Source organism: Ammospiza caudacuta, chromosome 1 (assembly GCF_027887145.1).
Source record: "Ammospiza caudacuta isolate bAmmCau1 chromosome 1, bAmmCau1.pri, whole genome shotgun sequence".
In the NCBI taxonomy this organism is placed as follows: Eukaryota; Metazoa; Chordata; class Aves; order Passeriformes; family Passerellidae; genus Ammospiza; species Ammospiza caudacuta.
In genome coordinates, this window is record NC_080593.1 from 22,382,861 (window position 1) to 22,394,970 (window position 12,110).

Here is a 12,110-nt window from a genome sequence, read left to right on the forward strand (position 1 = left end):
ATGACTTCAGTAGGGTTCCAGGATACCCAAGCCTGGTATCCACCCTCAGAGTTTTTGCATGTACCTAATTAGTGCCAATTGTTTCTGCCTTGAAGAAAGCTAGTAAGATCTGCAAAATGGTGCTTGCAGATTTTGGTTTCTCTGTCTCAGATCTTCATCTCTTAAAAGGGAATCAGGTTTTCTCATATCCTTTTCGTAATTTCTCTGGTGACATTGTAAAGTCTTTGAGGGGGAAGTCTGGTTCTTGTGAATGTTTGTGTATTGACTAGGACAAAAGAAAGCCTGATTTGGCCTGTGGTTGGGACTCTGGCTACCACTAGTATGCTAATTCCAGTGCTATCCATAGCACCACCACCAGTGGTTATTGTGGTATTGCATTCATAGATTTGTTTAGAAACAGCAGTTTCTGCAATTGTGTCTGTGAGTGAAACACAGCTAAGCTGGGAGGTGGGGATAGCTGTGTGATGGTACAGTGATTACAAATGAGCTTCCACAGTTAGCCCACTGTGACCCTTCTTGATAGTTTTCTCCTCTCACCTGAGAGAAACAATTTGCCGGATGATCAGTACTCTCAGGTGGAGCAGAGTAAATTTTGTCTCCAGTAACTGGCGGTCATTCCTGCTGATGTGGTCAGCACCAAAGAGGTGATTAGATTTAGGCTCAGAGTGTATCTGCTCCTTGGATGAGATTGGCTGTAGTTCCAGGGAGTTTTCACCTTCCTCTGCATCTTCTGCTAATGCCTCTCCCCTTGAGTTTTACCACATCAGCACTGCCCAGTCAGAGACATGTCATTTCACTAGTCCCGTGCACTGGGGGCATGGTGGCCTCTCCTGAACTCTGCCTGAAGCACGTGCCAGCAGAAAGCACTCACTGCAGTAGAATGCCAAGGAACAAGAGGTTGGGCAGATCCAGGTGGTTTGGCAAAATAGTCCTCTTCTTCCTATATTAGGTATTCTGAAAAGGAGGAGGGAAGATGGTATAAGTTTTCTGGAGATAACCTGTCATGTGAGGTTTGTGAGTGGTTATCTTGTTTTCCCATTAGTTTTTGCATAATTTGCAGTGTAGTGGTGGCATCCAGCATTTGCAAATGCCATTTGGAAATCACAAGGGGGATACTAGAACAGGCAGGTGCAAAACTCGTGGACTGAGCAGGGTAAACTTCTTTTTCTTTTTGTTTTTGTCAAAGGGGGAGTCGATTTCAGAGCAGTCGAAGTGGTGTAGCCCACACTGGTGGAATCTGCTCCTTGCTTAAAGGCGGAGGTGTGAATGAGGTAGGTGGGCATACTGGTTTGAGCAAAGAGTGGTGGAAATTTTTCTGCCGGGAATTTATTAGTGCAGACATGTTCCTCAAAAAATATTTTGCTTTTTTTTGCTAGAAGGGACACTTAAATGAAGAGTGATGAGTGAATAAATACACTTCAAATACACTTTTAAGCAAATTCTGCAATATCCTGTCATTCATATTTCTAGCCACAGTGCCAAGAGAGAAACAGACTTTCTCTTACTTAGCTTGTCTATAAGCCAGTGTTTAATTTTCATCTAGCTACCCTGCAGTAAGAATTCTAAGGCTGTGTATCTGATTTTGCAATTTTTTGCCCTGATATGAAAAAAGCTTCACTTGAATCAGAGATACCTATGTGTTACTGATTACTTTCCCCACATTGCTTGTTTCTTTCAGTTTGGAAAGCCAGACTTAATGGCAGTTACCCTGGCGCAGACCTTGGCCCAAAATATTGGCATTTTCTCAGACAGAAGAAAACTTCTAAGTGGTAATTTTATTTGCATTTTCACTCTGTCGCAAGAGAAAAATCTTAACAAGTGGAGGATCCTATCAGTGTCTTTCTGATATATACTTTTTCCTTCCATTTCTCACAATATTGAAATATTTTTATTTCTTGCAGTAACATGAGAAGGGTCTGACATACTAACTTTTCTTTACTTGAATGCTCTAGTATACCCCTGCTTGTAATTCCTGATAGCAGTGGTGTCCCCATTTTATCCAAAATAGACCATAAAGGTGCCTGCCACTCCCATTCATTTCAGGGAGACTGGTGTCCCACCCACAGACCAAATGGCTGCCATCTTATGACACAAGGGTGGGAATATACATTATTAGATCAGGGTATAATGAGGAGCCTCCTCAGTACTGTTATATAGAACAGTTCAAACAATTCAACTTATTACCTGTTTTCCTTGGTTGATTTCCTCTTATAGATTACCCAAATCCCCTGTTTCTCCTGTAGATTACCCAAATATCCAGTATTTGCTACCCTACTGCTACTATTTCTCTGCTGTAACCTTGGAATTCAGCTCCCTAGTTATCCCTGTTTACCTGCAATGCTTTGATCTCCACCATTGTGCCCACAACAAGCAGCTTGCCTTCCTGCTTCCATGTTATATGAAGTCCCAGCCTGATATGATTAAAATAAAAATACAGTTATAAAACACTTTAGATAATTAACTGGAGTGTGGACTTACTGGATTGTGTGTGCTTATGTGGCCTACATTTAAAAATATAAATTACTCTATTGATTAGTGGATTTTTTTTTCAGGCATTGTAAAGACAATATATAATGCAGAGAGACAGCTACATTTAAAGGGATTTTGTGCAAATTATGCAATACCATTTTAAAAAATACTCAGAAATGTAGAACTGATGCTCTATCCTACAGGCATGTTCATTATTCTTTTTCAGCCACAGATTTTTGAGTGGAAGTAGGGGCAGGATAAAATTGAAAATTATAATAGTGGTGACTGCCTTTCTTTATGGCTGAGAAGGGCAGGACACTTTTGGTAGGGAGAGAGGAGAGTGCATTTGTTAGACAGAGCTTTGTTTCCTCTCTAATTGTACTTCTAAAGTGGAAGCAATAAACAACTGATGTTCATGTGTACAGTAAAAGAAATTATGGAACGTGCAAGTGGAAAACATTTCTACTGAGATTAAAGCAAGACAGCTTTGAGAGAGGAGGATTGAGACCAGAGCAAAGTGATCCCAGCTGGCAGGGCAGAAGGGAGTTTCATGGGGAAGGGAGGCAGGCAGGGAAGGGAGGGAGAGCAGAGGAAAAAGCTGATAGTTCCTGCTGTACTACCTTGTGTTCATTGATCATTCCATGCTTTTTTTTGGTCTGAAATATTGTTTGGGATTTTCCAAGGAAAGATTTTCAAAATCACATTACAATAGTCAAAGAAGAGAACTTAAAAAAAAAAAAGAATTAGAAAAGTAAAATTATTCTTTTTTAATAATTCTGAAAATTTTGGAAATGAGTATCATCCCACAGGAGATGAGAAAGCTGACTCATGATTTGCAAGTGCAGAGGGCTAACACTGCAGTTTCCTTTCATATTTCCTTTCAGAGAAGGAAAGAAAATCAGGACATATTTTCAAAGCTCAGGATTGCACAGAATCATGTAGAGTTTTAAAAAAAATTGGGCAAGGTGCACTGATACACTTAAACTAAGGTGTGCAATAAACCAGCAAATTATTCTTTCCAACTTGTCTGGAAATATGAAATGGAATTGAGTACAGTGAGCTTTTTAGGATAAGAATTGTATTACTTTGGACTCACAAGACTTTAGATGTAACTTTTTATTTTATCTTTTGTTTTTGTCAGGTGAATGTAAGTGTGAGGACATGTGGTCTGGATGCATAATGGGAGATATGGGGTAAGACATTTCGCTGGAGAAAAGTCATGTTTTTCATACAGTGGCATAAAGGAAAGGTGTGAAAAGTTTTCTCTTTTGTGGTTCATCAGAATATTTTTGACGACTCAGTTTTCAGAAAGTAAAGTATTAAGTACATCCCATACAGAGACACCTTCAAAGAAATGTGGGAATAAGTGAGTTCATGAGAAGGGCATGTGAGAGTTTTTGGCGAATGCTGATTTAACTTGGAAAGCACAAGGTTCAACAGCCAAGTCAGGTCATTGCAGAGAAGCAGAAGCAGGCATAGCTTATTTTCTCATGCAAGATTGCTATTGAGTTGTAGAAACAATAACATACCCTAATTCTTGAAATCCTGTAATCAAATTTCTGAGGCATGCCTCATTTTCAGTGTTTTTGTTGGAATCTTTTATCTATCTCTATCATTTTTTATCTCACAGTTTGTGTGATATTGTTAGAAAAATTGCCCCCATTGGAGGCTGAGTATGTTCATACCCATGTGTAGTGTCACTGGGGAGATTTGAACATAATGACTGGTGAATCAGCAAATTTTTGCTGGTGGATGAAATTTGATGCTTTCTGAAGTGTATTCAGACACTAACACTTTTTATTACAGGCCTGTCTTTTATCATGCATATGAATTGCATTTTAGTCTAGTTTTAGATATGAATTACATTGTATTCTAGTTTGAGATATAGACAGGGCTCAGATTGTAATTAATTCCAAATGGATCCACAAATTTTCACAATAGTTTTGTGGTCAGAAAAATTTTGAGCAAAGAAGTATGTCTCATTCAAGCCTCTTTAAAAGTGTGAATGTGTGCCCTTTTCACCTTAGAATACTTGAAAACACATCTGGTAGGATTTTTCTGATTTTTGGGAAATTAAAAAGCCAGCCTGAGAGGTGTTTTTTGGTTCTTATAAAAGTTATAAATTCCCATGTTAGGACCTTTAAATTCTTTATCTGAAATTCAAACCTTTCACATAATTTGGTACATGAAAAAGCCTTGTATTGACCTAGCTTATTGCTGAACTTCAGTGAAATCCACAGCCTCTGTAGTGTTTACACCAAATTCATGAGCATCAGAGATGGAAAAAAGCCAGTTATGTTCTGGAAGGTATCTCTCCCAGCAGTGCAGGATAGCACTTTGGCTAATATTTTTATATCCAGTGCTGAGCTGATAGAAGAGGAAAGCCCTTGAGACTCCAAAATCTCCTTGAAGCATAAGTACTTTCATGACTATGGACCTGAATGTAAAGATCACTGCAGTTGCCTTGGGAAAAGTCATTTCCCTGTGAAAATGATCCATGCAAAGATTCTGTGCATCACATTGTTTTTAGGTGGGGCACAGGGCCTCGGGGGCACTCTGTACTCAATTGAAATTTACTGAGTGGGACACATGACACAGAGGGAAGCTGAAATGTTAGGTGGTGTTTGCTAGAAGCATGTTTAAAATGGCATAACTCTATTATATAAAAAATTCTGTGAGCCAGGGGAACCATTTCCTCCTAGAGAAAAACAAACTATAAGCTGTCTTTTACTCCTGCAGTTTGTATGGGAGGAAATAAACGTATTTCTGAGGTCAGGCCTGTTAGTGGAACAAGTCACGCTTGTGTGAACTACATGCTGGAATCAGATTTGTGCTGTTTGACACCTAAAAACTTAGTGAAATATTCTAGACTTCTCACATTCCATGAGCGTTGTGTTATTGTTGAAATTTCCTTATTATTTACTGGAAGGATTTTCAAATAGAAAGAAATAGAATAGTCAGATAGACTTAGAAGCAGATAGTCACTCTGATTCTGAACAGCATTGTTTTCATTCTCTTTCTGAAGTATAACATTATATTTCTTCTGTTTCAAAAAAAGAAATTACAGTGTAAAAAGCACGAGAGAAAGTAATCCTTCTACCTTATTTTGTTAGGTACTATCTTCCAAGCAAGTTCTCCGAGTGTGATATTGAAGAGTATCATGAATTTTTAAACAATGGAGGTGGAGCCTGCCTTTTCAATAAACCAACCAAAGTAAGCATTACATTAATGTTTAATATTATTTCTATTCCATTGCTAATTTTGATGAAATCAAGAAGAATGAAAATTATAATGTTGGAAAAATACCCTTTAGTTTTGATAGTTCTGGTTCTCTCTATTCTGGTAACATATGGGTGTAAGTAGATTATTTTAGTTCAGAGTAGTTTAGAAATTACTTTTAAATAAATTTCTAATAAAGTGGTTTCATGTCCAGTAGAGTACCAACAGCCTCTGATCAAGAATTATCCCTCATACAATTTATTCTGAATATTATGAATGCAATACAATTTTGTATTTACAACAGGTCTGCAATGCAGGATTTGCAGCAGTGTTCCACTATATTACTACTCCATTTACTGAAGCAGGTATTAAAATGTAAAGCAAGCAGGATAATTATTTTGACTCTTTTCTATATATAATTAATGTTAACCTGTATTTAATGGCTGTCTTTCAACAAGCAAAGGAAAAGAGGTTAAGGCAGAAAGACAGTCCAATGTGGAAAAAAGACTTATCTGGTAACTGAAGTGGTCACAGATGTAAAAGAGAAGAAAGTTCAATTCAGGAGTAAAGCATGTTCCTTCTCGTGAACGTGAGAAAAATCACATCTTCTGACAACCACAGAATTTCCATAAAACTTAAAGAAAGAAAAACATCAAACCTGGACAAGCTGAGCCTGCTTATCTCTTAAAAGTCTCTTTTGATGAAAGAGTATATTATTAAAAGTGGAGAGAAAACACTGTAATTCATTAATAAGATATAAAATTTCTTATTTAAAGTGTACCTGAGTTTTAGAAGTTTGCTTTTTTCCATCCCATTAAAGGTGGAGAAATACTGGTGGATGTATTTACTTGCTGAGTGTATTGTTTATCTTGGTTTTATTTTAGTGATTGTGTTCATTTACACATCTGTCAGTTGGAAAAAACCCCAATTACTCTCCTTTCAATTTAGTTTGGCAGCACTTTAGGTTTGGGTTTTTTTGGATGGCATGCAGAAATGTGAGTTAGATGTGGAGCCAGGGTAATTTAGCTCCTTTTATGCATTGTGGTTTGAGTTGGTTTAAAGGTTTTGTCAATGGATGTCTGTCTAATTAACAATGCTGTCAAAGATGTGTTTCCTAGCAAGGGTGGTTAGACACAAACTTGTTTTTGTTTTTCAAGCATTATGAGATAAAGGAAAGCTAATGTGACAAGGTGCAGTGTTTGGCAGTGCTCCGCTCTTAGATCAGCTATAATCCCAAAAATTACATCAATGGCTGCTGGAGCAGGTTGAACATATGCTCTTTTCAAATGAATGGATGAATGATATGACTTTGGGGAAAGGTTATCCAATTTGCTTTTAATGTTTGGGTTTTTTTCCTTCAGTTTCATTTTTAGCTGTCCCTATGCACTGCAGCAAATTGGCCCAATATTTCAAGGCAGAATTCTCTGTCACTGCTGTCTCTTTGTCTCGGTTGTGCAGCACACTGAGACATATTGAAGAAGTTAAGCTGTCTGGAAAAATACATAGGAAACAAGCAGTTTTAACAACTCTTTAATAATTCTAAAAGCTTGCATACATTTTATGTTACCTTCTACATATGCATTTCATGCTGCAGTCAAATTTCCATTTCAATAGGGCATGTAATAATAACACATCAGCCTGTGCCAGGCTGTGGTTGGTGGCACAGTGAAGTTGGTGGGGTGATGCTCCATCCTGTGGGCTCCAGACAGAAAGGCAGCAGCCAGTGAGAAATGCTCTACACCATGTACGATGCTGTGCTTGTGCAGATGGCTCAGAAGCAGAGTGATTTTTGGAATGGTCCCAGTTTAATTGGAGAACTCGAGGGCTGAGCTGCAAAATTTTAGTCTGGTGACACACTTAAATGCCTTCTCATTTATGTAATAAAAGCTACTATTATGGTTTCTTATGTCCAAAGGAAAAAAATATTTTGTTTTAGAAGAACTACCTTTAAAGGTTTTAGGAAGACAGAAAAAATTAAACTGGAAAGAACAGAATATCGGTGTCCCTTAGAAGAGGTTATGGCATACAAATATAAAGATTTTGATCTTTTAAGTTACAGTCCACTGGGAAGGCTGAAAGGGAGAAAGCCTCATCAGGAATACTCCCTGTGCACATCTGCTTGTGTGTAATACATACTTACAGAAAACTGGGAAAAGTTCCCGACTGTGGTAGAGGAAAATGGAAAGAAAAATCCAACTGCAACAAAAACTGACAAAGAAACCAAGCATCTCTCCTTCCCAAGCATTTCTGAGCCACATAAAAGGACTACTTTTTATGGCTACTACTTCTGAATTTACAGTGGAGGCTTTACCCTTTCAGCCCTTGTCACTTGAACTCCAGAACAACAGCAATTGCAACTGTTATGAAGATAATGAAATTGTCATATCCTTATTTTTTTCCCCCTATATTGTCATATCTTTTGTTTTTTATTGTAACTTCTGCTCAAATTGAATTTACTGTTGAGTGACACCTATGCACAGAAGATACCATGTGACTTGGCAGCATTGCTGTATCGATTTTCAGGAGTGTTCATTCTCTGTATGCTTTACTTGTGTTGTGTCACTCTGTGTCTCCCTGATTCATGGAAACTATTTCAGTTAATCCATTTAAAGTGCTAGCTTAAAAACCATGTTGCACAGAGCAAATATGACAGTGATTCCTATAAAAGAGACATGCCCTTTGATTTCTGAATTTCCATGCAGCTTCTGGATCCTCCAGAATGTGGCAATGGATTTGTGGAAGATGGAGAGGAATGTGACTGTGGGACAATAGCGGTAAGTGCAACATACTTTAAATTAGCAACAAGATTTGTCTGAGAGTTGGTACTGCACATTGCTGCTGTGAATGATAAGTGGAGGAAGACAAGCACGGTGAAGGTCCAAGGATTCATATGCCCAAGGATTCATAGTAATAGCTGGCTGTGCAGAATCAAGCCTTCAAAGGCATGAAAGAAAGCATTTTCCTAGATGGAAACACTCTTCAGTGCTAAGATGTTAGTATTGAATGGCAATATGAAGTTAGAAAAATTATTTTCTATCTTGCACACAAGCATCAGTTTCATGCTCCACAAATACATGCCTTTTTCTGCCTCTAGGTACCTGAAAGAATGAATGAATGAAAATCCATTCAGATAGCATGCTAAGATGAGGAGCATTAAGAGCTTGGGCTTCATGTCCTCTCCATGTATTCTGTTCTGTGTGTGTGTGTTCCCAGGAGTGTGCCAGTGAAGGAGGAGAGTGCTGCAATACTTGCACCCTGACCGCGGGCTCCCAGTGCAGCAACGGGCTCTGCTGCCGCAAGTGCCGGGTAAGGACAGTGACCCTCACAGCCTGCTGGGAATGCATCCTGGTGGATGCAGGCAATACAGCACATGTATTTTCCCTTGCAGACCTTGTGATTACTCTTTTGAAAGCTTACCTTTTAAAACTGGCTGAAATCTGGTTTTTCTGAGGCTGTACTCTGTCTTTTAAGCTTTTGGGGCAGGGACAGTCATCAAATGCAGAAGTAAATTGAATCCTTCCAGTTTCAGACAATTTTGAATCAGGTTGAAGTTCTATGAGATCTTATTAGATTAGACATACTCACTTAAGGGATAAATGAACCATAAAGGTTTTGTTAGATGTCCTTGTTTTTTCACTGGGAGGGTGGTGAGGCACTGGAACAAGTTGCCTATAGAGAAGCTGTGGGTGCCCCATCCCTGAGGCCAGGTTGGATGGGTCTTTGAGCAAGTGGAAGGTGTTCCTGCCTAGGGGCAGTGGTGCTGGAGCTAGATGATCTTTAAGGTCCCTCACAACCTCAGCCATTCTGTCACTCCGTGAACATGCGCATCCTTATCCAGGTGACACTCCCAATGCCATATGTGTTGCTCTGGGTTTGCCCCATGAAACTGAATGGGAAAATCATACCACAGAGTGTCTGAGGGAAGGATGGAGTAAAAACACAAAAGCACAACCAGCAGAATTACTCAGAAGGATTTGCCTAAAAGACACCTGAATTCAGTTTCAGTTTGGTCTGCCTTATGTTTGGACTGACTGAAATCCCATTGAGTAAAGGGAATCAAGCCCGGTGTAAACTCTAAGTTGTTCTTCTTGATACATCAGTAAATAGTAAAAGGAGGTTTAACCAGATCGTGGCTGTAAGGGAGCCCTGTTAAATGTGACTTCAAATGGTTGTTTGTATTAATTTAGTAATAAAGATAATTAGTATTAATGTAGTTAAAACTGTGGTGTACTATGTGTGGTATTTTTATCTTTGTCTCTGCACATTTGAGGGTTTCATTCCCTTAGGAGGATCATTAATAATAACTGCGGATCACATTCTTGACTTTGTGCTCATCCTAATGTTATAAAAAGAAAAAGCACATATTATGCTGGAACAGATCACATTTCCCTAAGCACATTCCCTTTTTAAATGTAATAATAATAAAAAAAAATCAGCAGATTGCCAGTGTGGGTGAATTTTGCTCAAGAATCCAAGTCACATAGGCACCATATTAAAGACTATCAGAACAAAACAAAGCTTTTGTATACCTGCCTTATTTTTTTGCAAAAGAGAGAAGGTTTATCTCCCTTCAGAGTGGCAAGGGTGAGTGAATGAACAGAAAAGTAGAATTTTACTACTGTGTTTATCAGGACAACTCAAAAGACTATATAATAGCTCCGAAACTTGGGGTTACCTTCCCCTGTAATATCCTGCCTGAAAGCAGGAGGGAAGGAGGGGTTGCAAGCAATACATGGTGATTATACATCCCAGAATCTTGTGCTGTTCACACCAGCTTGGAGATAACAGATGTCCCCTGAAAAATGTGTGTGCATGCAGATCTCAAAAAAAAAAAAAAAAAACCAAAAAAAAAAAAACCCACGAGCCTGCAAAATGAACTGTGTATCAAAGTCTTAAGAAAACTCTGAGGTAAAAATAAGGATTCTGTAATATGTCCATACCAGAAGCACTAACAATTGCCTAAATGAGATGTCTTCCTTCTTTTCCAGGTCCTGAGACTTAGCACATAATTCTTTAGCCAAAATGTCTATATTAGGTCACTGGTACACTTTTCATTGTTAAATATCCAGTCCCTTAGAAAAGTGTCAAACTGTACAGAATTCAGTACATTTATTAATAGTTCTTGTTCTGCAACAACAGTGGGGGATTAAAATAACCGAAGTGTTTGTATGTAGAGGTCTGCAGTGTTCTTCATCCCTAGAGAGAAGATCAGGATGACTTCTTCTGTTCTTTACAGAAAAGCAATATAGTCACAAAAAGACACAGTGACCTGGTTTAGGGTATTTAGATTTGGGAGAGAACTTCCAAAGGGGTTCCTCTAGAGAGCAGATTCCATCAGCCTCTCCCCCAGCTGCTTTGGGAAAAATACTTCATTGGAGAAAAGTGGAAAAATGAGTGATGCTGCCAGCCACTGCAGTATTGGTTTGGACACCCCCAGGGCTCCTCTGTCCCAGGAGAGACCTCTCCTGCTCAGCCCCACAATCTGTGCCCTTGGGAGGGGGTGCCTCAGAGAGTGGCACCACTTGCACCCGTAAATGGCTTGAGTGGTGCAGCATACACACCAGGGAAAGGAGACTCTTCCCACTTCAGTCAGCACGTGACTATTTTCCATTTTTTATTTTAGATAAAACTGTAAGGAAGCATTGCATTTAAGGCAAGGTATGGAGAAACCAAGACACTCATTTTCTGTGCTTTTTTCCCCCAGTTTGAACCTAAAGGAGTTTTGTGTCGAGAAGCAGTGAATGATTGTGATATTGCAGAGAACTGCACAGGAAATTCCAGCCAGGTGATTTTTGTGTCTTCTATTAATGAAACAAAAAAGCCCCACCTGTAATCTCAAAATCACTATGAATGTTTTGTATAGTATGGTGCATAAAAATTGTGTTTAATCTGTTGATGTTTAAAAAAACAGAATTATACTGAAATGGTTTTTCATATTAATTTTGTTGTATACTTTGCTTTCATGCTTGTCTGATCTATGATCTATTACTTATTTTCTCTTTCTGTAGTGTTCTCCTAATATCCATAAAATGGATGGATATTCGTGTGATAACAGACAGGTAATTAGGACTTCAGTTTGTTTTACATTCTTTCTGCTGTTGTAGATTGCTTTTTATGGATTTTGTTTTAGGATCTTTGGAAGTCACCTGGGACAGTTCTGCTAAGATTGATGACTTTTAGATTCTAGTCATGTTTTTAATGAAAAGAAGATAGAATCACATATTCTTTGCCCCAATATAAAGTGTGTGACTAATCTTGGCATTATAGAAATACATATTTTAGAAAATCAAGTAATTTGAAATATTTTCTCTATATTTTTTCTTTCTTTCTAGGGTATTTGCTTTGGAGGAAGATGTAAAACCAGGGACCGGCAATGTAAATATATCTGGGGTGAAAGTAAGTGAATGTTTCTGTTTCTAAGT

The 12,110-nt window shown here is 38.5% G+C and overlaps 1 protein-coding gene across 5 annotated transcripts in view; it reads left to right on the forward strand.

Moving 5' to 3' along the window:
- ADAM22 (ADAM metallopeptidase domain 22) overlaps nt 1-12,110 on the forward strand; it is a 131,240-nt gene that overhangs the window by 85,321 nt on the left and 33,809 nt on the right. For all 5 annotated transcript variants that reach the window (XM_058817595.1, XM_058817603.1, XM_058817612.1 and 2 more), the window contains exons 10-18: nt 1,187-1,271; nt 1,679-1,769; nt 3,611-3,662; nt 5,583-5,682; nt 8,391-8,462; nt 8,902-8,994; nt 11,393-11,473; nt 11,697-11,747; nt 12,021-12,084. In XM_058817595.1, the coding sequence (XP_058673578.1) occupies nt 1,187-1,271; nt 1,679-1,769; nt 3,611-3,662; nt 5,583-5,682; nt 8,391-8,462; nt 8,902-8,994; nt 11,393-11,473; nt 11,697-11,747; nt 12,021-12,084 (689 nt within the window). The remainder of the gene's footprint in view (nt 1-1,186; nt 1,272-1,678; nt 1,770-3,610; nt 3,663-5,582; nt 5,683-8,390; nt 8,463-8,901; nt 8,995-11,392; nt 11,474-11,696; nt 11,748-12,020; nt 12,085-12,110) is intronic.